The sequence below is a fragment of the Oryx dammah genome, unplaced genomic scaffold (assembly GCF_014754425.2).
Source record: "Oryx dammah isolate SB20612 unplaced genomic scaffold, SCBI_Odam_1.1 HiC_scaffold_26, whole genome shotgun sequence".
NCBI classification, from domain to species: Eukaryota; Metazoa; Chordata; class Mammalia; order Artiodactyla; family Bovidae; genus Oryx; species Oryx dammah.
This window is the reverse complement of record NW_024070210.1, coordinates 91,624,768-91,650,273: the sequence shown is the minus strand read 5'-3', so window position 1 is coordinate 91,650,273 and position 25,506 is coordinate 91,624,768. Positions and strand designations below refer to the sequence as shown.

The window sequence follows — 25,506 nt, the reverse complement described above, 5'->3', positions numbered from 1 at the left end:
TCCCAGGAGCCCTCGCCACCTTCCTGGGGTCTGGCACCGGCTTAACTGGAGGGTGAGGCCTCACGGGCCAGTCCAGAGCCCAGCTTGCGGCCATCCAAGGGGGAAGACGGAGCCCCAAACAGCACTGAGCAAGCCCCTTCTGGGGCCTCCCGCTGACCTCACAGTCAGCCCGGGGTGCCGGCTTCCATCGATCTGTCAGATATTGGCGTGATGGCTTGTGCACTTAGCTGCAGCATCGATCAAACTGTGCCAGGGCGCTGGGAAGGGCTCGAGCATGTGGTGTGCCAAGACTCATGGGCAGTGTTGACTTGGAGAGCTGGGCCGCACAGAGGCCCTGCTGCACCTGGAAAAGGCCATGTGGGGTCTCATCGTGCAAGGCCTTGGCGCTGATGACTTCGAGGAAGTCAGTCCACACAGCCCACCACCTTCTGGGATGTCCCCAGAGAAGTGCCTGCTTCTGTGTCCTCGCCACCGAGCCATGAGCCCCTGAGGTCAGGGCCCTTGCGTCCTCACTGGCGCACATCAGGGCTAGAACACTCGTGTCTTCAGAAGGTGTTTGGTGCCACTGCAAAGAGGAGTGGCGGAGGAATGGGAGGAAAACCTCCCTGAGCTAGAGCCCTCCATCTGGTTCCCTTCTTCACTAGACACCCTCTCTCCTCCCCACATCTATTTACATCACAGCACCCCTCCCTTGCCCCCCAAGTAGTTGACAGACTACACACGCTCCGCCAGCCAGTGTGGTCCTCTTTGCTGCCACAGGCTCTGAGCGGTTGTGGTCACAGACAAGCATTGATCAGATTAGCAACCTTGTGACTATTCATTAATTGTATTTTCTCTTGGAGCCGTATTCAACTCAATACCAAGTACATTGTTGGTGGCATGAAAAGTAAATACAAATAGGATGCTTGTTATATTTAGAAATGAACTAGCTACTACCTTTTCCAAAGAGAGTTTAAGAGGATAGGTAGGTTAACACAATGTTAATTTTCCTGGGGTAAAATAGCTAAGCTTTCCCAAGAGTCATTTCTGTAAAAGGCCTTTTAGGGTTCCGGTTTCTTTGCGGTTTTAGGAAACTCTACCTTGATGTATTTGGCTGAGGTCCCCTGGGGCAGATGTCAAAGAGGGCAGGCACAAACCCTTGAATCCAAGAGGAAAAGAAATCTGGTTATTTCTGAACTGGATGGCAGAGCGCTCAAGTATTGCATGAGATTTAAACAGGACAGGAAGAACGACTTAGCCAGGGCACGTCTCTATCTGAGATGGCCAAGGGCCAGAGGTTGGGTGATGCTCCAAGGCTCTGTCGTGCTGAGTGAAGCAGAGTCTGGTCAGAGGAAGAGGGGCGCTCAGGGGACAGTCACTTGGTCTCTCGCAAGAGAATGAGGCTCTCAGTAGTTGGAGGCCCGACGGATGTCACTCACTGGGTCATAAACCAAGTAACTGACACACTTTCCACTGATGTCACTGACACCATCTGAAATCGTCAGGATCACAAGCAAACTCGGGTGCTTCCCCATCCATGCTGTTCATTTTCAAGATTCATAGCGAAAAGTCGCTAAATAATTATCCATAAAAATTCCCTGACAGGGAGATCTATTAGTGAGTGGAATACTCTCCCTAGACAAATGGTTAAGAATGCCATTATTTGATACTTATTTAAATGATATTAGATAAAGAACTGAGGAAACGGGGGAAGGGGAGATGCTTGGAAAAATCTATACGCCAAAGCCACATTTATGCCTGCTGTCCATCACGCACCCTTTATGAAAACATTTGCATCTTTCTCGTGCTGGTATAACCCGGCTCCCTTCCTCGTCTGTGATGGGGAACACACGCTACTTGGGCCTTTCTACATGAAGTCAATGATTTAATAATGGATGAGCTCCAGGTACTGTCAGTTCAGCTCAGTCACTCAGTCATGTCCTACTCTTTGCGGACTGCAGCCCGCCCGGCCTCACTGTCTATCACCAACTCCCAGAGTCCACCCAAACCCATGTCCATCGAGTCGGTGATGCCATCCAACCATCTCATCCTCTATCATCCCCATTTCCTCCCACCTTCAATCTTTCCCAGCATCAGGATCTTTTCAAATGAGTCAGTTCTTTGCATCAGGTAGCCAAAGTATTGGAGCTTCAGCTTCAACAGCAGTCCCTCCAATGAATATTCAGGACTGATCTCCTTTAGGACGGACTGGTTGGATCTCCTTGCAGTCCAAGGCACTCTCAAGAGTCTTCTCCAACACCACAGTTCAAAAGCATCAATTCTTCGGTGCTCAGCTTTGTTTATAGTCCAGCGCTCACATCCATACATGACTACTGGAAAAACCAAAGCTTTGACTAGATGGACCTTTGTTGGCAAAGTAATGTCTCTGCTTTTTAATACGCTGTCTAGATTTGTCATAGCTTTTCTTCCAAGGAGCAAGCATCTTTTAATTTCATGGCTGCAATCACCATCTGCAGTGATTTTGGAGCCTCCAAAAATAAAGTCTGTCACTGTTTCCATTGGTTCCCCATCTATTTACCATGAAGTGATGGGACCAGATGCCATGATCTTAGTTTTCTGAATGTTGAATTTTAAGCCAACTTTTCACTCTCCTCTTTCACTTTCATCAAGAGGCTCTTTAGTTCTTCATGTTCTGCCTTAAGGGTGGTGTCATCTGCATATCTGAGGTTACTGATATTTCTCCTGGCAATCTCCAGCTTGTGCTTCCTCCAGCCCAGCATTTCTCATGACGTACTCTGCATATAAGTTAAATAAGCAGGGTGACAATATACAGCCTTCACGTTTCCTTTCCTGATTTGGAACCAGTCTGTTGTTCCATGTTCAGTTCTAACTGTTGCTTCCTGACCTGCATACAGATTTCTCAGGAGGCAGGTCAGGTGGTCTGGTATTCCCATCTCTTGAAGAATTTCCCACAGTTTGTTGTGATCTACACAGGCAAAGACTTTGGCACAGTCAATAAAGCAGCAGTAGATATTTTTCTGGAACTCTCTTGCTTTTTTGATGATCCAACGGGTGTTGGCAATTTGATCTCTGGTTCCTCTGCCTTTTTGAAATCCAGCTTGAACATCTGGAAGTTCATGGCTCACTTACTGTTGAAGCCTGGCCTGGAGAATTTTGAGCATTACTTTACTCGTGTGTGAAATGAGTGCAATTGTGCGGTAGTTTGAGCATTCTTTGGCATTGGCTTTCTTAGGGGGATTGGAATGAAAACTGACCTTTTCCAGTCCTGTGGCCACTGCTGAGTTTCCCAAATTTGCTGGCATATTGAGTGCAGCACTTTCACAGCATCATCTTTTAGGATTTGAAATAGCTCAACTGCAATTCCATCACTTCCACTAGCTTTGTTCGTAGTGATGCTTCCTAAGGCTCACTTGACTTCACATTCCAGGATGTCTGGCTCTAGGTGAGTGATCACACCATTGTGATTATCTGGGTCATGAAGATCTTTTTTGTACAGTTCTTCTGTGTATTCTTGCCACCTCTTCTTAATATCTTCTGCATCTGTTAGGTTTATACCATTTCTGTGTTTTATTGTACCCATCTTTGCATGAAATGTTCCCTTGGTATCTCTAATTTTCTTGAAGAGATCTCTAGTCTTTCCCATTCTATTGTCTTTATTTCTTTGCATTGATCACCGAGGAAGGCTTTCTTATCTCTCCTTACTATTCTGTGAAACTCTGCATTCAACTAGGTGCATCTTTCCTTTTCTCCTTTACCTTTCGCTTCTCTTCTTTTCTCAGCGATTTGTAAGTTCTCCTCAGACAACCATTTTGCCTTTTTGCATTTTTTCTTGGGGATGGTCTTGATCCCTGCCTCCTGTACAATGTAGGAACCTCCGTCCATAGTTCTTCAGGCACTACGTCTCTCGGATCTAATCCCTGGAATCTATTTCTCACGTCCACTGTATAATCGTAAGGGATTTGATTTAGGTCATACCTGAATGGTCTAGTGGTCTACTTTCTACCATGCTGGACACATGATCTCAGTTGGTGACTTTTAGGTTCCCTTCCTCCCCCGCCCATGTTTTCCAGACAGAGGATTTTCTTACACCAGCTCAGCTTGGGGACCAGGCATGTCCCAGCCCAGGCTTCCCGTCTCTGGATGTAGCACTGAGCAAGGGACTGGATGCTCTGAGTACCAGTTCCCTCATTGGTGAAATGGAGGTGAAGGCAGCCTCTCGAAAACCCTGCTGTTATGAAGATGAAAAGAAAAAATATAGGTTAAAAAAGGATTAGTCTGAAACCAAACATAGGAAGTCCTCTATTCATGGAAGTTAGCATTTAAAACAATAGGTATCATCAGTGTGAGTCTACTCTTTTCCTTCCCCATTGAGCTATTTTCCATATATCTTTGTTTATCATTTATTTCTGATAGCCTGTGAATCTCACAGGAGCACAAACCCTCTCCAAAGCAGATTTAATTGGGAGTAAAAAGGCAGGAATCCTATGAAAAAGAAATCCCTGTGGCTATGTAAATGTGAGGGGTAAATATTTCACCAACCGAAAGGCTCCACTGTTTGTTATTCCATAAAAATCTGCCTATAAACTATGGTAACACCTCAATAGGTTAGGTCAAATTCACCCTTAGAGAAATTTTCATTTCAGTGTTACTACTGTTATAATCTGGGGGTGTCTCTCAAGATGGAAATGTCAGTAGAGAAATAGGGGTCCATCTGAGAAACTCATCTAACAGGCAATTTGGGGGCAAATATATTAATATATATATCCTGCTTTATACAGTTTAGCACTAAAATGTATTTGAGTAATACCAAAGAACATGTCTATTTAATTTTAACCAGTGGGTTATGGGAATCATCAAAAATCAAACACAGTAAAAAGGAAAAATATTTATGGCATTTTAAAGCTTATCCTATTATTGGTTAGTGCTCCCCTCAATTGTTTAACTGCAATTGGTTCCACTTTCTCAGTGTGGATGGTTTTTATACATCTGAGTTAAAAAATAATGCTGCTTGCAAGTGAAAAGTTAAAGACCAAGACAAGGCCTATTAGAATAACATTACACTTTTTTATTTCCTGCACTTATTTCGCCAATTACTAATTATTTCCCTTTTCCTATGCAACAAAATAGAAGCCATAAAATCTTTGATTTAATGAAAACTTCCTTACCAAATAGGTCCTCCAACTCTGCTGAAGGCTCCTAGGTAATTTATCTACCTCAGTAGGCAATGACCTTTTGTGAATCATGAGTCATTCCTCACTCCTAATGAGATGGATCCAGACGCCGTCCCACCCTCTGAAGGCCCCCTCCTCTCTCCCTCTGACAGAGGCCCGCTCCTGCGCCCTGCCTCCCAATTTGCCCAAGTGGGCGGCGATTAGTCCCTGTGCAGTGAGCCGCTCCCTGCCTCCTCGCGCACCTCCCTAACAGTGGCTGAACCCCGACCCTGCTTCTCTCCACGGCCCTGAGGGAGAGAGGGTGAGGGCTGGGAGAGGCCAACATGCGTCTCTTTATTGTCTGGGAAGTAGAAGTAACCTCCTGGCGCCTCAAGAGGCCACGCTGCCCACTCTCCCCAAGCCAGTCGTGGAGGAAAGAACTGGGTCCTCAGAAGGCATCTTAGCAGTGGAGGGCCCTCCCGAGGGCTCCTGGCGTTGGGGATGAAGCTGGCTCCAGTGTCTGCGTTTATCTGTAAACTGCCTACATGCATTGCTGACTGTGTATTTTTTCCTGTATTATATTATTTACAGGTATTAATATTACTACTCATATTATAATTTATACATGGCATATTGATTCTATTGCTGTGTATTACTGTCCTGCACCAACATATTCAGTGCGTTATAAAATAAATATGGAAAATAGAAGAAGCATGAGGTCAATCATAAAGGTATTTTTGATTTTTAAAATATCAAATAGGTTTTGATATTTTCTCTCTGTTCACTCCTGGATTTTCTTGTAAATTGTCCTGCTTTTCAGGGGCCAAGGAGAGCATGACGTATGTGCTTGTTTTGGACCAAAGCAGGTCACCACCTGCCATAAGGAACCGTGTTGGGGACTGGGGCCACAGACCTCTCCCTGTCACACTAGACTAGCAACTGAAAGATCAACCCGTCCTCCTCCCAGCCTGCCAAGCTCTCCCCATCGCTGAAACACGCTTTTCATGCTATGCTTTCCATTCGCAATAGCGACTGCTGCGGGGGGAGTGAAAATATTTGCAGACAAAAAGCTCTGGGATTCCCTCCAGAATGTTTGAGGGATCTATCCTCAAGTAGGTGGGCCATGGAGGAAGGTCTTGAAACACAGCGGCAGGCTTTGGAGGCCCTGGCACAGGCCCATTGGCCACAGCCTGCGAATTCCAGACTGCCTGGGATATGAACCGGGGAAGATTTGTCCTTTTCTGAATCAGAGGTGGTCTTTCACTGCTGCCTTAACCAGAGGAACACTGCGTGAAGGGAAAAGACACGTGCCTTGCAGATGTGGAAGTAGGCAGCGTGTAGGGGGGATCCTGGAGTAGCCTCAGCTTGAGCGTCTCCGTGCCTGACTTTGATAACGCCTTGCTGCCAGTCTGCAGAGCACAAGAAAGTCAAAAATAACTTGCAAATCAAAGTGCACTAAAAATCGTCTTTGAAATGTTTATTCAAGTGCTTTTTAATTAATATGTATATTCACAAAACTAAATGAGGCTACTTTTAAATTAGTTGAATGCCTGAAGTTGAATAAAAATAGACTCTACATGCAAATCTTACAGATGATATTACATCTTTTTTTTTCTGGAGGAAAACAAGAAAACTAATTCCTTTATATAGGATATTTACTGGTGAAGACCTAGATATTCCCACTTAAATGCCAATAAAATACAGTCATGGGCAGAGAAATTGTGGGGGTTTGAAAATAATGTATTCATAAAGGAATAGAATTCCTTGATGACTTGCTGCATTTGAAATTTTATCTATCAAGAATGCTAAACACCTGAACGTATGGTTTGGAGATAATTTTCTTAAAAAGTAAAACAGAAAGGAGGAGGCCCTACCAAGGCCCTGTTTCCTTTGAGGTCAATGGTTTTGCTTTGTTCACATGTCTGGGTGAGGCTGGCGAGTGTGACCTGCCACTGGGTTTGACACATCTCCGTGTCAGCTGTGGGATTTCTGCCTTAAATCTGTCAGGACGGCCCTGTGGCCACTTCTGCAAAAACCCTTGGGGACAAAATTTATTGTTCTAACTCAATAGCTTTTTGTTCACCTCCAAAATAGGGGTCTGGGGTCATACTAACGATTGTGGAGAGACAAAATGCTCTCTCTATATTTTATTAAACAGATCTCTTAATAATTAATCAAATGTGAAAATTATTTTCCATCACTCTGACACTGAGGCTAAAGCATTGGGAGTTTTGTTCTCAGCCTGTTTCTGTTCCTTTTAAATTGCCCTCTGTGGAGTCTCTCAGCTCCAAAGCAAGCGAGTAGAGAAAGCCCAATTTACGACCTGGCTTTTTCAACCATTATCACCCCTCTGGGCTTCTCCTGGAGAAAGGTTGGGGGGTTTTGTAGGTTGTCAGATAAACACCTGAGAAAATCTGTTCTCAAATCCGCCAGGTCCGTAGAGGGGTCATGATCCTGGATGGGAACGTCTACCCTGAGCCAGAACACACTGTGGCCCCTCAACCAGGAACAGAAAGACACGGCTTCTTCAGTCAAAGAGTTTCTGTGTTTCAGGGGAGGAGACAGCTCATGAAAGCAAGCACTACCCTGTTCATCTCCGGATGGGGTGAGGGGAGAACACAGCGCTGGTGAGGGATCAGCCCTGAGTTCCTGGCCAGGCATCTAGCCGGGGCGTCTGTTTTCCGCCTCCAACCAGGCTGGTTTAGAAGATGGGTGGTGTCTTAGAGACTGACAGATGAGTACCAGACAAGGGACATTGCTAGGGAAATGCACCGCAAGCAGTTCTGCTGACCTTTCCTTACTAAGAGGTCAGAGGCAAGTGAGAAGTGGTCTTTCACTACTGTCTGCCTCTAGGAATGTTCCATCTGAATGGAGGTGTGAATCTTGCAAACGCAGGACTAGGCAGAGAATGTAGGGGTGGGGGGTGGGGTGAGGACGAGGGCTCACGTTGGGAGAGGGGGCTCCTGGGCATGTGTGTGTAGACGTGTGTAAGGGTGTGTGTGTGCACAACTAGAAACACGAAAGTCAAGTGGGCGACAGAAACGCGCGGAAGACCAGTGGCTGCTGGAGTCATCCTCCCCCCGCCCCACCCCACCCCGAGCACTAATTACAGTATTAAGCAAACAGACCAACACAGGGGCTGAGGGACGGAAACACATATTTAGGGCCCAGTCACTCTCCACTTGGCTGTAAGTAATCGTGCGTGATACACAGTTCTGTCCAACCAGTGACTGTTAGGCAGTTTCCTTAACTTCTCTTTAATTTACTAAACTTGAAAAAGAGGAGGGCTGTTTTCCACGCCAGCCAGCCACTCTTGGAGTCAGACTCTCTCCTCCAGGGCTCTGAGCCTGTCAGGCATTTCTGAGAGTGGCGCCTGAGCAGCCACTACCTCCCCAGAGGAGATGCAGGATTCGGGAGGCACAGGAAGAGGCTTGGAGGGTGACGGTGTGCATTTTCTGAGCGGCAAACAGCCTGTGCACTTGCTAATTTGACCTTTGCAACCCACAGGAACCCACATCTCCTTTGATCCAGCTGAATCCAACCTAGAGAGGTGGCTGCAGAGACAGGATGGGAAGAGACCAGGAACAACATGGGGAGGATCTATATGCCGTGGGAATAAATCCTTTTTTTTTTTTTTTAAGTCTGAGAGGAGCCTGCAGAAGGAAATCTGCGGCAGGCTGAGCCAGCCGGGTGAATGGCAGAGAGAATAGAGGCTATTTGAATACTGATGTGGCCCTCACTTTCTTCCATTTCCATTAATGACATGCTCATCAAGGGCAAACAATGGGACCGGCTGCCGGCGCCTGTCACAGTGTGTGGGTGCTGGGATGCCAGGCTGTCATCCCGGGCTGCATCTAGAGACCTGCACGCTAATAAGAAGTGCTTCTGTGCCGTCAGTGCAGACAGGTGCTTCCGCGGCTGGGACATGCTCCATTCCCTCTCCCCCGAAACCCTCCTCTCCCAGCCCCCCTGACAGACACCATGAAATGCACAAATTAACAGCCCCATCATGGTGGGCTGCTGCTGCCTGCGGTGAAAGCAGAAAATCAAGTTGTCACCCAGGGTGCAGTGATAAAGCCACAGCCTCATTTCTCTGTTGGTGCCCTATAATAGCAAATGCCAGACAGCTGGATGGATGGGAGGCTTTAGATTAAGGCCTTGATGCACGCTGGCCAGAGAATTAGTAGTTGCTGTTTCCGTGTGGATATTCTGTTCAAAACAAACATCTGGAGAAAGCAAAGTTTCCTAGAGCAGAAATGCCCTTTGCTGCTTCTGGAATCAACGAACACAGTCAAGAGAGTGGTGTTTCCTCTCCAAAAAATCCCACAAGGTTTCAGCCCTAAATTTGCTTGGGACTTTATCAAGGACTTAGAGCCTAGGCAAAGGTTAACAAGTGGAGAAGGGGGAAAGGTAAGAAGGTTGGATGGCATCACCAACTAACTCAATGGTCGTGAGTTTGAGCAAATTCTGGGAGATGGTGAAGGACAGGGAGGCCTGTGATGCTGCAGTCTACGGGGTCACAAAGAGTCAGACGCGACTGAGCGACTGAACAAAAAGTTAGCTGTGTCACCGCCAAGAGCCGTCTTGATGCAGAGACCAGTTCCCAGGTCCACAGCGCCTGGAGCTACGACACCCCACCCAGCAAGTCTTCCTCCTGCCGATAAAAAAGGACTCTCTCTTTAGAATTTTCAAGAGCCCCTGGAGCAGTCTGCCTCAAGCTGTCCCCGTACCCCCAGACCTCCTTGCTACACGTCTTCAGAGATGGAAGCTGTTCCTCGAGAAATAACAGATTCGGGCAGCCGTGCCCTCTTGGCACCACGGCCAGCTGGCACTGAGCATCCAGTGGTCCGGCCTGGCCAGGGCTGACGGGGCCAAGTGTGCACCAGGCAAGAAATGGAGGGGCCCGAGCCCTTCAGACTCCAAGGAGTTTAATGACATAACGGCCTGAGAACTTCAACATAAAACAGGAAGAGCGGCTAACGAAACTTACAACATAAAACCCCCCTCCTGTCATTTTTATAGTAACAGTAAAACACTTTATTGAATTTATGAGCTACATAATGACGATGAAGAATGTAACTTGAATTAGAACCAACTAGGAAGTATAATATCAACTATAAACCCTTTTCTATCACCCCATTCCTTCAGCTTTTCTGTCCTCTTCCTTTCAACCAAGGGACACTGCCTTCCTCAGACTTCTGCCCGAGACAGAGTTCGCGACTCGCTAATAAATCTTGACTGTCCCTCCAGAGCTCCTCAGCTGACAAGGCTTCAGGGGTAAGACACGCTCTGGGGCTGACCATTCCCTTTGGAAGCCTCAGCGCCATTAACGTGCACCTTAGCAAAGAAACTCAAGCGTCTTTTCTTTGCATAAAGTCTGCCAAATCGAGGTCTCTGGAGACATACGTCAGGTTTTTCAATGTCTGTTAACTCCACGTTGTAATAGCCTTTCCCTAATAGAAACTATAATCCCTCTGAAGTTTATGAAAAGCATCCTCAGCCCAGGATTCGATGTGTGAGTGCGGGTGGTGGTCAAGTTCCTGGTGACTGGATGGGGGAGCACCGATCACCGAGCTGAGCAGTGTGCTGGGCTTGGGTTCTGTCTCCATTTCACTCCTTAAGCCTTTCTGTTCCCCAGGGCTTTTTCTGGAGGAGTAATAAAATAAAATGGGTGAAACAAAACCAGAAGCCAGTTAAGTCTGAAAGACATGTCATCTCATCTAAAAGGAAGAAACGGACCATTTCCATGCCTAAGGCTGACAGCAATGCCTGAGCCGGCAATAGCACTATTCCATTTGATTTATGGAATAATGGGGTGACAAATGACGACAAAAATAAACTTTTACTGCACTGAACTGCTCCTTTATTTATGAAATTTGGCCAAGTAGTGAAATCTTTTATCTGCAAGTTGTAACATGGAGTGGGAGCGAGCGATTATGGTGTGGTAATAGTAATCCAGCAATGGAGGCTGAGTCAGTTGGAAATGGATTGAGGTAAAATAACTACCGCACCATGATAAATGTGAACAGCGCTTTGCTGACAGATGATCTAACAGGTGTTCATAACAACTATATAAGAGGATTTATTTATGACCAGCCACAGCCGCAGCTCTGTAAATCAGCCCCAGCAGCTGCACACCGCTGAAACCAAGTCCCTGATGGAGGAGCGGAGCGAGAGCCCAAAGAACACAGCTCACTCCAGAATCTTAATCGTCAAATAACATTTTTTTTTTTTTTTAGGTAATTACACCACAGCACAGAAATCATAATTACTTTCAATTAGGAACAGAGCTGCCTGTAACTTTGTTGACAAAATATTTTTATTTAGGCCCTGTGGTTTTGACGAGGCCCGAGCAATATGGAGGCTCTGGGCTGCAGGCGAGAGGGCCCTTGGTGATGGTGACTTTGCTGTAATGCCAGCAAGAAGCCTTCTCAGAGCGGCTTCATTTTTTTAAAGCTCAAAAAGCAAACCTTTGGTTTGAAGGATACTTGTCCCACCTTCCCTCGCAACCAAACTTCTGTATTATCCTTCCCGTGGCAGCCTGTTTGAGCTCATACCTTATTCTAAGTGTACTACCAAAAGGAATAAACAAAGAGGGGTTTAAGTTTAGGTTGGAGGGGCCCACCTTCATACAATCTTTAATTCCTTTGCAAAGGCAGAATTAAATCTCTTCCTCTCTGAAGCCACAGTCTTAACAATGCCTTACTGCTGCCCATAGAGACGGTTGACCCTACCATGAAACAGGAGCCCTCATTCATATCCCACTGATTTGAAATAAGTTGTTTCTTACATAGTTTGAGAAGAAGATGCTCTTCTGTGAAAAGTGTTAGTTGCTCAGTCGTCTCTGACTCTTAGAGACCCCATGGAATGTAGCCTGCCAAGCTCCTCTGTCCATGGGATTTTCCAGGAAAGAATACTGGAGTGGGTTGCCATTCCCTTCTCCAAGATATCCTCCCAACCCAGGGATCGAACCTGGGTCTTCTGCATGGCAGGTGGATTCTCTACCATCTGAGCCTTCTAGGGGGAAACAAATCAGAATCTTGGTTGGGGTAAAGTTGGAGAGAGCCAATGTCCCTTCCCTCCCTCCTTCCTCTATTCTGAGACCTTCCCCTTTTCTCACATCAATGAGCCCAGAATCATCTACTGGTTAGGTTTTCTTAACATCTCTAGGTCTTAGAATAAAGACCCTGCTATATTTAAGCCTAATCTTTGGTATCTCTGGCTCTCTAGGTTGTAAATGAGAAACCAGGGTCTCAGAATGTCAATAAGGACAGGTTTGAGTCCATTGTAATAAGCCCTCATTTGAGTTTTGAGGGTTTGGGGTTTCAGCGTATGTAATGAACTGGCTAGGAATTATATGTACAAGTGACTATGTACACCAAACTGGGGTGATTAGAAATTTTAGCTTCACTTCAGGTCACAGTCAATCACCTAACCAGGAAAGAGACACCAGTGGAACTTAATACTAACTACTTTAAGTCTGAAAGACTCATTCTGGAACCAGCAGTGGCCCAGGAAATAATTCCCAAGGAAACATCTGAAACTGGCCTACAAGCAGGAGATGAGAACCAACCAAACCTGTTTCTCCTGATCTCTGTTGGGAGAGCCTACCTTTCAACTGTTCACCTGTCCCACCCTTCTCTCTGCTTCTGTGTACCTTAGTGCACAAGCTCAGTGTAGCCCCATCGGTAACAGCTCAGCCCCTCGTTTCTTCTCTGAACGGCACTGAGGTGGAACCTGGGGGACGGCTTCAGGAGAGAGAGGCTGTGTGAGAGGGGCAAGAGCAGAGAGGAGGGCAGGGAGACAAAGGGGACACAGCACTTTTCAGCATGGGAGCAGTGCAGCTTTCTGTAGAGTGTCTAAAGTGCATTCTAAGATATAGCCTCTGCTGAGAACAATATATGCTCCCTTATCTCACTCCTGGAAACACTTTTCTTAATGCCACCCCGCTTTTAAGAGCTAGCCTCCCAGGCTCAGTCAAACCTTCTCAGAGCCCTCCAGCACAGGGATCACTCCTTCCCCTAACCCAGGAACTCTTACTGGTGCGATCTGACAATGCATCTGCCGACTGCTTCTCGATCTTTCCTAGAAGAAATCTCAGCTTCCAAACAGCCGTGGCCTGAGTGTGGGTCAGGTGATCACGTGGAATCTAACGCGTTTTGACTTTACATATTTTACACACTGTTAACAAAAAAACACAATTACATACAGTGGTTAACTTATAGGCCGGTCAGATCTTAAAATCCTGCTTACTCGTAACAGTTGAAAAGTTGTGGTAAAGAGGAATGTTACCAACAGGGACAGAGGAAAGCACTCATGTAATTGTCTCGAGTGCTGTTTGCTGGGAAGTCACATAAAGAAAGGAGATGGAGTCTGTGAAGATTGAAAGAAACTTCTGGCCCATTTAAGGGCATATTTTTCTATTAAACACAATTTCCATTCATCTAAGACAATAACACTATCATAAACTTGATTTTTTTCTCTGACATCTTGAGAAGAGACAACAAGTGATCCTGAAAACTTTTCCTGATGTAACTGGCCAAGTTGGAAGGTGTGGGGAAAGGATGGACAAGGATTAAAAAAAAAAAAAAAAAAATCAAGGACATGGTCAGAAAGTAATTCTCTCTCAATGAATGGACCTTCAGTTGATGGAGGAACAAACAAAGTGTGCATTCAGAGATGGCCTCCTCTCACCTGGGAGAGAAGGGGGCAGTGGTGAGAACACGGGCTACGCAGGCCCCTGGGGCTGGCTGGGTGCCTAGGAGTGGGAGTGGGAGGAAGCGAGGCTGTATTAGCACGGAAACCAGGGCTCACTAACTTGGCTGAGGCCACACTGCCATCTTTATTTACTGCCAACTGGACTGTAGATTTCTTGGGGGAACAGAGATCACCTTCTATATTCCCACCCCTCGACAAGGGTTACCGCAGTTCGTCAGGCGCCACAGTGGACGGGGTCTTTGGATAGAAAGGAAATAGTAAGGCTCTGTTAGTTTCATGTTGTAACATAGGACTTTTTTCCTCCCCTCCGATTATGTGAAAGAGGAGTTTTCCCCCTTTAAACGAAGTTGCCAATAATGTCAGAGAGATTACAGAGAGGGAACAGAAATGGTCAAAGGTCTCAGGTGTTCCTTTAGCTGGGCCTACTTTCTTTTTAAACCTCCCTTTATGTTGCTTGTCATTCTGGGTTCTTGTCTTCTCTAATATTAACATTTAAATTTTTAACCACAGAAACACAGGTTTTCATAAACTTATAAAGTTATTCAAATGTTTGCTAACAATTATTGGGAAGGACAAGTATCTAATATTTTAACTGGGTAAAAGTTCATTGTTATAGTCTCTTCAGAATAAAACATTTTCCTTTTCTTATAATAAATAAAGCAAACGTATTGTGATACCAAAAATGTGGCTCAGTCTGAAATACAGTATGTGAGCCATTCTTCAAGATTGGTGTACATAAAGTGTCCCATTAAGTGGGCATTAAAATGAAAAAATATAGCTGGAATTAAGAATTCAACATTGACTAACTCGACTCAATGGAACAATTTAAAAGATAATCATGGATTATGATAAAGTTAAAAGAAATATGAGGAAAGGAACTCTGAATCACTGTGCCAAAGAAAGGTAAAAAAAAAAAAACAACAAAAACTCCCTGGATCTTTAACTTGGGACTGCGGTCATTTTTCTCATTTATGTGAAAAAATGTTAAGAAGCTATTGATGTTCAGTTTCAACTGCTAACATACCACACATTATTAATGTACATATTAAATCTAAAAATTAAGTAAAAAATGTGATCTTCTTCAAAGGTAAAATTTACTGAAATTTCCTTTGTTTTAAAAAACAGACCTTGCATGCCCTCTTTTCAAAGATGAGTGCCCTAACAGGGAAAATAAAAACCTCTACATCATGGCATGCATTTCCCCCTCTGCTTTGTTGACAGTAAGCATATATATATTTTTTCAGAAAACAAATACTTGGCCTGTCAAATTCTTTATAGTGTTTTAAAAAGTTATTGACTTAAAAATCCAAAGGTGTAAAGCCCTAGGAAACAGGTTGAATAATGGAAGTGCCAAGGGGCTGCAATGACAGCGGTGCTTCTTGGCCTGCGTCCCGTCGCAGTACACGTCTCCAGCGCGAGGAAGGGCATGTCCTGCTGCAGCCACACTTCCCCCAGATTAGCTGTTGCATTTCAGGAGCAGGAACGTGTACATCCTTAAATATCTCAATAATTTTTTCACAGCCTCAATGTCCCAAGAATGCTTCTGGTTTTCTTTACTCTTTATATATGTTCTATAATGTTTCAATCAATGTACCTTCTCTTTTTACTTTCAAAAATCACTATGTGGCTCCGTATAAAAGGACCTGTCTTAAAGTCTTATTACCTTGTGTCACAAAGTTTGGTAAATACAATTTCAACTGGCTTTAAAAGTATTAGGAAAGTTTTCTGATTACCGACACCGAACAACCTTTTACAAAATTATTATTAAAACAGTAACTTGTCTAAGTTAGTAAAACAAAACAAACAAAAACCCCCAAAAAACACTTCAGGGAAAAGTGCTACAATGTTGATCAGATAACTAGTTTTTAAGATTTCTATCATTTAGTTTATACTAGTTAGCTTCCAAAGGCATGTCAGTCCATCAGAGGGGGGCATCAAAATCTGTAAAGGAACAATGAAATTCAAAGAATTTCTTCAGTAGTTGCAATAGGCCTTTACAACTGTGAAGATCTGTAATCAGATCTTTACTAAGATCAAAACTGTCTATAAGACATGAAGACTTTTGTTTTCGTTATTAAATAATCAGCTTTTTTCTTGGAGTTAACTGTAACATAAGTAGAAAACCTACCTGGTTTGAAAGTGGTTTTTCTTTCACCAACTATACCCCATTGTTTCTCTACATAATATAACACTCAAAACATTTATTTTAAAGAAAAGGCAGCATATGAACTTCAGGATTATAAATGATTTCTCATTAAGAATGCAAAGACAAATGTTATTCAGGTGCTAGTTTATTTATCTTATTATTCAGAGATAATTTCATGATGACGGTTGTCAATAACCAATTACAATACCAGGAAATTCATAGAACAAAATTTTGCAGATAAATTGTTGTTTCTGAATTTAATTCTAAGAAGTACACTACACCATTTTTCATAGACCAAGCTGAGAGGCCATGTATACTATTTCTAGGCTAATTTTTGCTTACTGCGGAAAGGAAGATGATTTCCAGTGAACTTTAAGTATCCAGTTCATGTCCATCATTGTTGAAAAAGGGAAGGGAGCCAAGAGGGCCAGAAGAAGTAGCAGGACAGAGAAAATGCCACATGGATTTAGGAGGTGAGATAACTGACAGTAAAATGTATGTTCTTTGGTTAGCAAAGCGAAAAGGGGGAAAGTACTGCATTCACGACAGACACACACCAGCATTCTAAAGCAGGAGACAAGAATGTCAGGAGTGTATTCTTCCCCCACTGCCAGATGGAAGGGCTATTATTATAAATGAAAGGCAGCAGTAGTGGATGCCAGGCACTTTTGTTGTGTGCCAGATTCTGAAGTCCAGATGTAAGCAGGTTACCCCTGGGACAGGACAGGCTTCAGCTCTCGCAGCAGAACAGAACCAATCACAGTTTTCTCAGTGTTTATGATGAGCTGTGCTGTAGAGCCTTCCTTCAGTTCCACTGTGACTAGCATCAGTGACCCACTGTGTACAGTTTTAGCTGCAAACCTGGAAGAAAAAAAAACAAAACACCAGAGACCTTTTATCATGAGGGGGAAAAACGGAGACAGCACATATTCAAATAGGTTTAAAATAACTTTTTTCCTCAATAATTTATCACAGGTTCCCTACAGCCCCAAACCCAAAGACAAGCATTCTCCCAAAAAATCAATAAACTGCCCAGCACATGCTTACCACAAGCAGGTGATTTCAGTATCTTGGGAACAGAACAGAAAAAGGAGTTCTATTTTACTTATTAGTTTGAACAATAGATGGATGTGAATAACTCTTGATTACTACATATTTGAGAATCATTTATTCATTTGATATATAACATTTCACCAGCCATAGGGCCATTTAAAATCAACTGCTCTATTTTCATCTTTAAAACATGTTAAGAAAAGGTTTATCTTTCTCAAGTGAAAGTGAAGTTGCTTAGTCGTCACCGACTCTTTGTGACCCCATGGACTGTAGCCTACCACGCTCCTCCATCCATAGGATTTTCCAGGCAAGAGTACTGGAGTGGGTTGCCATTTCCTTCTCCAGGGGATCTTCCCGACCCAGGGATTGAACCCAGGTCTCCCACATTGTAGGCAGATGCTTTACCATCTGAGCCACCAGGGAAGTCTATCTTTCTCCAAGAGCTCGAAATTTTTATTTCTCATATCTGAAAGTGATTATGCAAGAAATTAGATAATTTTATGAATTCATACATGTTAAAACATTCAACTTCAGTCTCTAATGCTGAGGACATGGAAGAAAATCACGTGACAGCCAAGTGTAACACCACACTCCCTCTGTTTATATTTTTTTTAAATGTTCTGAACATTAGATCTTCTTTCTGCTTTAGAATAGGAAAGAGGAAACTTGAGGTCTAAGGCTCACATTACTAAATTCCAAGACACAGACACGAAGAACCTACTAATTACACGGAGTTAAAAGCAGAACTAGCCTTTTAAGCACTGCAATTGACTGCAGAGCCGCTGGAGACGCAGTGAACCTCTCTGTCAATCCTGCTCATTCATTCTGCCTGCACAGTTGAGCCCCAGACACGAGAAGAGGCCAGGCCCCTCCCAGGCCCCCGTTTTCCACATGGAGCGTGTTCCACAGTTTTTGAGGGGGCTGAGGGGGGTTTGACTGCAGGGATGACTGGAGAAAAACAAAGTTGCTGCATATGAGCCTTTGAAAACACTAACAAGTGTGGAGCAGGTCTGTAACCTGCTGTGACCCCACTTTGCAGGGCCAATCCCCTTTCCCCTTTCCGTGGGACACGTGTCTGAACCTGAGCCATCTGCCTCAATTTGCACGACATCTCCAGCCACAATGGCACCCAGTTAGCCCTGACAACAGCTCACAATACAGAAAATCAGACCGCGGCGCTGCCAGCACGCTGCAGGCCATTCAAGAGCAAGCCAACTGGTCAGTGTCTCCTGTCTGACAATTAGCACGGGCCTCGCACGGAGCCCACAGCCTCCTCAGGGATCTGTTTAATTACCATCAACATAAAAGAGGGAGTTTATCAGGAGACACTCAGAAAAACTTCACTCCCAACTTAATTAAAATATTAGCCACTTAAGCAGGAAGCAGATTCTCTTTAAATGGAAAGTAATTTCTTTTTTGAGTTTTTTTTTTTAATGACACCAAGAGCTCATAATATATTAGATTCTTTTTTTAATCTTTTTTTTTTTTTGGCAGGGCAGGGGGGAGGGGAGTACTTAATAAGCCATTTTTGGCCTAAATAGAATCATGAAGATCAGTTTTCCAACAATTATAAAAATGCATCAAAAGCAAAACAAATATGCTAATTTTACTAAGTTGAAAATCTTTTCAACACTTTTAAGCCATGTTTTAAAATGTTAGCTAAAAAACAAAAAATTAGCTAATGGGTGGTAGATGTATTTGTGTAGTCTCTCCAAACATGCTGAAGACTTGCAAGGAATCTGATAGAGCAGTTTTTCCACTGAGAGAAGCAACTGTAAGTAAGCAGTTTAGGAACAGAAATCATAGAGGTTTCATAAAAGCTTTGAACATACACACCCATCTGCTCTTTAGATGCCCATACAAGAGATTCAGAAACGGGCACCTCAGCTGCACTTTTGTGTGTGTGTGTGCATGCCATTTTATTTTTTTAATTGAAGGATAATTGTTTACAGAATTTTGTGGTTTTCTGCCAGACGTCAACAAGAATCATCATAGGTATACCCATGTCCCTCCCTCCTGAACCTCCCTCCCGTGTCCCTCCCCATCCCACCCTTCTAGACTGTCACAGAGCCCCTCTTTGAGTTCCCTGGTCTACAGCAAATTCCCACTGGCTAGCTATTTCACATTCGGTAATGTAAATTTCCATGCCACTCTCTCCATACATCTCACCCGCTCCCTCCTTCCCTGCCCCCGTGTCCATAAGGTCTGTTCTCTGTTTCTCCATTGCTGCCCTGCAAATAAATTCATCAGTACCATCTTTCTAGATTCCACATGTATGTGTTAGTATGCGATATTTATATTTCTCTTTCTGACTCACTCCACTCTCTATAGCAGGCCCTAGGCCATCTGCACCTTTGGGAGAACACAAGATCGCCCGCCCTCAAATGACCTCTCTTTTCTATCACCTTTTGCAGGCTTCTGCATTCCTTTTGTCCCAATTTTCGAGGTTCTTCTGCTTCACAGGAGAACCCTATTTCTGTATTTCTGTTAAACCCATGTCACCAGATGACAGATTCTAGGTGGCTCTATTGTCTCACCTGTTTATGCAACTTTCCCCACAGATGTGGTCATCACCAAATTGTCATTCAACAAATACTTCGGCACTAGGCACTTTGGGGCCTCTTACCTTTTCTGGGTTTTAGTGCCAGAAGGTGTCTTAAAGGTACAAACGTGCAAAAAAAAAAAAAACAAAAAACAAATACTTCGGCAGAGGTCCCTCTTTCTGACAGGTTATCATTATGTCAATGGCAGTCTTAGCAGTCTCTTTATTTACTTAACACTTATGCCTTGGGACCATGAAGAAGACTGTGTCACACACTGTGAATAGGAAGGCAAAAAGTGCTGCTATTTGACTGTCAGGGCTGCACAGCCCCAAAGCACCTTTTACCTCTTTTCTATTAAAACTTAGGTTTGATGTTACAAAAATACAAACTCAGCAGAGACAACTGTCAACTCTGATGTCAGTCTGTTTACAGAGATTAAAACTACTGTCCTGTTGTTGTCCGGTTACGAAGTCCTGCTCAACTCTCTGTGACCCCATGTCTACAGTCTTGTAAGTGTTTTTAAAATATTTATTACCGCAAAATTATCAATATTGTACAGGATACAAATGTAGAAGAAAAGAGGTATTTGCTTACACTGCAGTGGAAACACGTTAAGCAAATCATCCTAGCAAATCTGTCAGCTGGTGTGAAGGCTACTGTCTTTTAACTAGTTCTCTGTGTTCTAATGGGCACAAATGGTAGAAACAATGTTTTAAAGCAGAGGACCAGAAGATCAGATGTTCTGACATTCTCATTTCACAGTTCAAAAAGGATGAATTTAATTGAAACACAGCATGATTACAATTGGTTTGTTTTGGTCCATGGAAAGCAGAAGCCACCCAACACTCCCCGCCCCCACCCACCCAATTTCTTAATCACTTAACTCCCAAACAGGCTATGCTTTAATGTACATTTAAAAGATAGTTATGGAAAGAGTACTAATTAGTAAATAACAAATAGCTAGCTTGGGGGTGTAAGAAACACTGAAGACAGCTTGCTTCAAATACTTGTATACTAAATTTAATGACTGACATCAGAACCTTTGAACTTGCCTCAAACTAAGATCACACGTGATAAAATGTTTTTCAGAAGAGCTGTGAAGTTTCTGATCATGGAAATGATGATAGCAGCATTTATTAAGTGCCGTGTGCAGTGGGTGCTAAGTACCTCACTTACATTATTTCTCTTGATCCTGAGTCACATCAACTCACAGATGAGGAAACCTGAGGCCCACAGAAGTGGAGAAACTTGCTCAAACACCTGGCTAGTGAATGGCTGAGCAGGAATTTGAACCCAAGCTTTCTGATTTGAGATGACACAATTCTAATATATGCAAAATGCCAGCTGAGTATTTCTTTTTTATCTGTCAACAGATAAATTAAGGTTTTTCTGATTTACCTTTTATGCATATAATCTATTATTGTTCTACAACTTTAAGAAGAAAGATTTTTCTCTTCAAAAATTGTGCATCTGATTTGTAGTGTTCGGTAATTCAAAGCATCTTGATTTGATGCTCTGTCATGACATATTTTAAATTTGTCTTTAAAGATTAAAAAAAGAAATAAATATTCTCCTAGACCCTACTCCTTCAAAAGAGACACCAGCAATGAAAAATACAAAACCTTGAATGGAGCTGTAATGTAAGGAAGGACACGTGGAGACCAACCAACCTCGACACCAGTACCACCACAAATGAGAACAAATAAGTTGGTGACAGGTAAGGATGTACTGCCTATGTATGATGGGCTCCTTGTTATTAAAAGAATACCATCTAGGTATTTTTCATTTTCATTCTAACCACCAAGCACTTGTTGTCTGTAACCACTGAGAAGGTAAAACTGTATGGATATATTTGTATTTCATCTTATTAAATGTCTTTTTGTTTATTATCTCTAGCAACTGACATTTAATTTTTGAAGTCTATAAGAATTCCTAAGGTATGGCAAAACCCACTACAAATATTGTAAAGTAAATTAGCCTCCAATTCAAATAAATAAAAATAATTCCTAAGATTTAAAGAAAAAGACAAAATAAGCTGGTTGCCAAACCTAAATGAACCTATGTACTACTCTTCTAAAGAAGCTAATTTGTAACTATTGAGAAAATTTATAACTATTATGAGAACAGGTCAAATAACACATTTGAACAAATATATTTTCTACAATGCATGAACTTATTCCTTCATGCACTTAAACCGTACTTTTTTTAGATTTGTGAGAAAATGGCTATGGACCTTAAATGCTCTTTGTTGGAATGAGAAAGAACCCTGCAACTCAGCTGTTTTTAATAACTTAAATGTTAACAGAACATGAATTTAAAAACAGTGATCTGAGAGGCTGCATCCATCCGCAGGGTATTCACAAACATAAGATTTTTTTATGCAGAATCATATTTGCTACGCTTAATGCAACAGCTCTAAGACATGCTTTTCCTTCTCTTGGATAGTCTTCCTGGTTTCTGATTTTTCTATTCTGAGTTCAATTTTCTTGTGTTTTCTGTTCTACTGGTTACCAGAAGCTGTGACAATGGCCCAGTCAGGCTAAAACTTTTTTTTCCCTACTCTGTACATGAAGCCTTCAATTACTGCCTGCTGAAGCAGACAGAATCCTATTAGTAAGAAAGACGATCACAAGATGCAGTGCCCTGCCCTAGCTGTGTAAAAATAATTAGTCCAAAGTTGACAAATGTGTAATGAAGTCACACAATAATTATATGTAAGAAATACTGGTTTGAATAAGTTTCCTAACATCAAACACCAAAGCATATTGATTTGTAGTATTTATTTTCTAAAGGATTTAAATGATAAATCCCTATAATTTTCAGTTAATATAGCATAACATTTTTAAAAGGCAGAGAGTTTGTATGTTGTAAAAAGTCCTATTTTGTTGACTATAAAAATGTAAAAGTTAAGCCCACTAAACTATTGAATCCATACTGAGAAAAAATTTACATGTGATTCAAGTTTAGAGAATTTATCTGAAGCAACGTATTTTTCCTTATTATTTTTTTTAAAAAAGGCCAGCAATATTGTAATGTTTCCTTTAACATTCTGATGAGAATAGTTGAAACAAAAGAATTAGGTGCCATCATAATTTAGGACTCTATTTTCCATTCTAATCTTTAGAACTTGTATAAAACATGATTCCCCACGCTACCCTGTCAATGATGTGTTCTCTTTTCTTTATATAAGAAAGCTAAAAATATCTAAGCGCACTTTCTCAAGAAAGATACAAAACATCCCAGTTATTCTAGAGAATTTTTGGTTTGTCTGTTTGTTGGGGGTGGGGTGGGATGGGACTTAACAGAAAACCAGAGAGTAAAACAAATCAATTCTTACCCCATTCTGATTACTTACAAAATTGTCAGCCAGAAGGAAAACCATCAAGAATACCTTTCTTTCATTTTTACATGAAAACATTTATATATTCCTATTTGTAAAACTGTTGCATTGTAGAAAATTATCTCACAAACGGTAGAATTAAATAAAATTTAAATATAGAATATCCTAAAACAAAAATTAACTGCAGTTTGGTTATTTCTGAAATATCCAAATACGCCTTTCGTGTAAAAATTAACTGAGGTCCCCATTTGTTTTTCAATGAAATGCTGCTCAGAGCCTTCAGAGATCAAAGCAGTCAGATAAAAAGCAGTGCTGCCCCCTAGTGGATAACCACCAAACTGAGAAAAACTGATCACAAAATAGGTTTCACCAATCTTAGTAATGTTTGAGATTCCAATTTGTTTTTGCTTTTTTAGGGGGGCCATGCTGCTCAGCTTGTGGGATTTTACATCCCAACTAGGGATTAAACTGGGCCCTCAGCGGTGAAAGCACCACAGGGAATTCCCTCTGACTTGTTATAGAGTAAGAGTGAAGCCTGGCATCTTTATATTATTAACAACTGTATGTACAAACTTTTGTTTTTAGACAGATGAAGTTTGGTGACTATAGTACCAGGCTCATAAAATTCGGGCATCAAGACATCAAATGTCATTCTTTTCCATACGGTCCTTCAAATTTACCCGGTATTTAAATATTCCATAGTTATCAGGGGAAAAGAAAGAAGACAACTAGCAAAGACAAACAGTAACTTAAAGACTGACCAACCTGAGAACCAAAACCAGGAAAACAGCGAAGACCTCACCAAAATATAAAACGTATCTGTGTCGCTCATGTCTGTAACCCCAGCACTAACAAAATCTGTCACAATGGTCTTCAAAAAATACTGAATTAAGGAGTTACACAATATGGATATTTTAGGATACAAACAATGGTACATGCCAATACTTAAGCATTAAACATGTATACACAGTTTAAGGACTAGAAATGAACCAAGTTGTTCTTTACAACTACTTTAAGTAAAAAAAAAAAAATTATTTTAATCCTAAAACAATAAACGGTCTTTAGGTGTGTTGATAAATTTAAAAAGTTGGCTGCCAGGTTGCCATGGATTCACAGTTCCATTCACAGCATCATATTTTTCTAATAGTTAAGGACCTAAGTCATAACAGTAAAACAACACTTATTTTATTAGGATTGTAATTATTCACAGGTTGTACATGTTCAAAATTTGCAAATTAAAAAAGTGACACAGTAAACAAAATCCAAACCATAGATTAAGAAATATAGGGGGTAAAAAGGAATGTTAAGTCCTGAATACAAGTTAACAATGAAAGCTCTTCTAAGGTTTTACTGAATAACTTAAGAACTAAAATAGAATCATGACAGAGACATGGCTTTCTGCTTTCACTCAAATATCACATTTTCCCCTTATAAGGTCAATTTGTTGTTCATGAAAGGGTAAAATGAGTAGGTTGTACGTTATAACAAAACAAGTATGTTGTACGATACTTGTTTTTAACAACATTACTGTCTATGAATGTCAGAATTCCTGAAACTGGGTTAAAATGTCCAATGCTGAGACTGCTGAAAGACAAACTTTTACTTATGGTCTAAGACTGTTTCACAGCCACCACTGCAAAGTGCTCCTAAATGGCAACCCAACGCAGCATTCTTGCCCACAGACAGAGAAGCCTGTGGGCTACAGTCCATGGGGTTGCAGGGAATTGCACACGACTATGGCCACGCAGCTAATTCCTTTCTTGTGGGAGCACACAGGACAGAAGGAAGGAAAGCTTAAACCAAACATCTTGTCTACTGGCATTCCTTAATGACTAGCCTGCGAAAAAGAAACACACAAGGAAAACCGTTTTTAAAAATACACCATGCGGCTGTCATTAACCACGGACTTCTGGAACAGCCGTCTGCAGCTACCTGGAGTACTGGCTCCAGTGCAGATTCCTGGGCCTGTCCCAGTGGCCCTGAATCTCAGGTTTTGGGTGTGGGTCCCAGGAATCTGAGTTTTACAAAAACTCCTACCTGGTTCTTTTATACAGGAAAACCTTAGAGATTTTGAAGGGACAGATTTTTCGGCTTTCTGCATTTTGATCATTATACCTTAGTTTATCAGAGGACAAACAATGTGATTAAGGCAAATGCACTTAAAAAAAAAATGCAGTTTTTACACTGTTGAATAAGAATCTCCTTTAAAACCTCTGAATTTAATTTCTTTCTTAGAGGAGAACAAGACATTTTTTCTGGCCCTAGAAAAACCTAGAATTTCCAAGGCTAGTGTCTCTAATCTCCCCTAAAACATATTAAATAATCCTTTAACTTTTCAGTCTATTTGTATAGTAACTTACTGCTGTTCCTTCTGCTTTTTGTATATATTACTTTATTTGTTGTTGTTTAGTCGCTCAGTCATGTCTGACTCTTTGCAACTCCTCTGTCCATAGGATTTCCCAGGCAAGAAGACTGGAGTGGGTTGTCATTTCCTTCTCAAGGGTTATCTTCCTGACCCAGGGACTGAAGATGTGTCTTTTGCATTGCACTGCATTCCCACCTGGGAATCCCACATTCTTTATTAGTATTGTTTTA

General features: G+C 42.2%; 1 protein-coding gene and 1 long non-coding RNA gene across 2 annotated transcripts in view; both read right to left on the bottom strand.

Moving 5' to 3' along the window:
• Positions 1-16,102: 16,102 nt before the first annotated feature.
• The window catches only part of AP3B1 (adaptor related protein complex 3 subunit beta 1), a 236,592-nt gene continuing 227,188 nt past the window's right edge, over positions 16,103-25,506 (bottom strand). The window contains exon 27 of the mRNA XM_040225914.1: positions 16,103-16,836. Within this exon, the coding sequence (XP_040081848.1) occupies positions 16,683-16,836 (154 nt within the window). The 3' untranslated portion in view covers positions 16,103-16,682. The remainder of the gene's footprint in view (positions 16,837-25,506) is intronic.
• Positions 18,494-24,602, bottom strand: LOC120852584. The gene is made up of 2 exons (XR_005718590.1): positions 19,731-24,602; positions 18,494-19,623 (listed from the first exon to the last, which is right to left on the bottom strand). It is a non-coding gene; the product is annotated as an uncharacterized LOC120852584 (long non-coding RNA).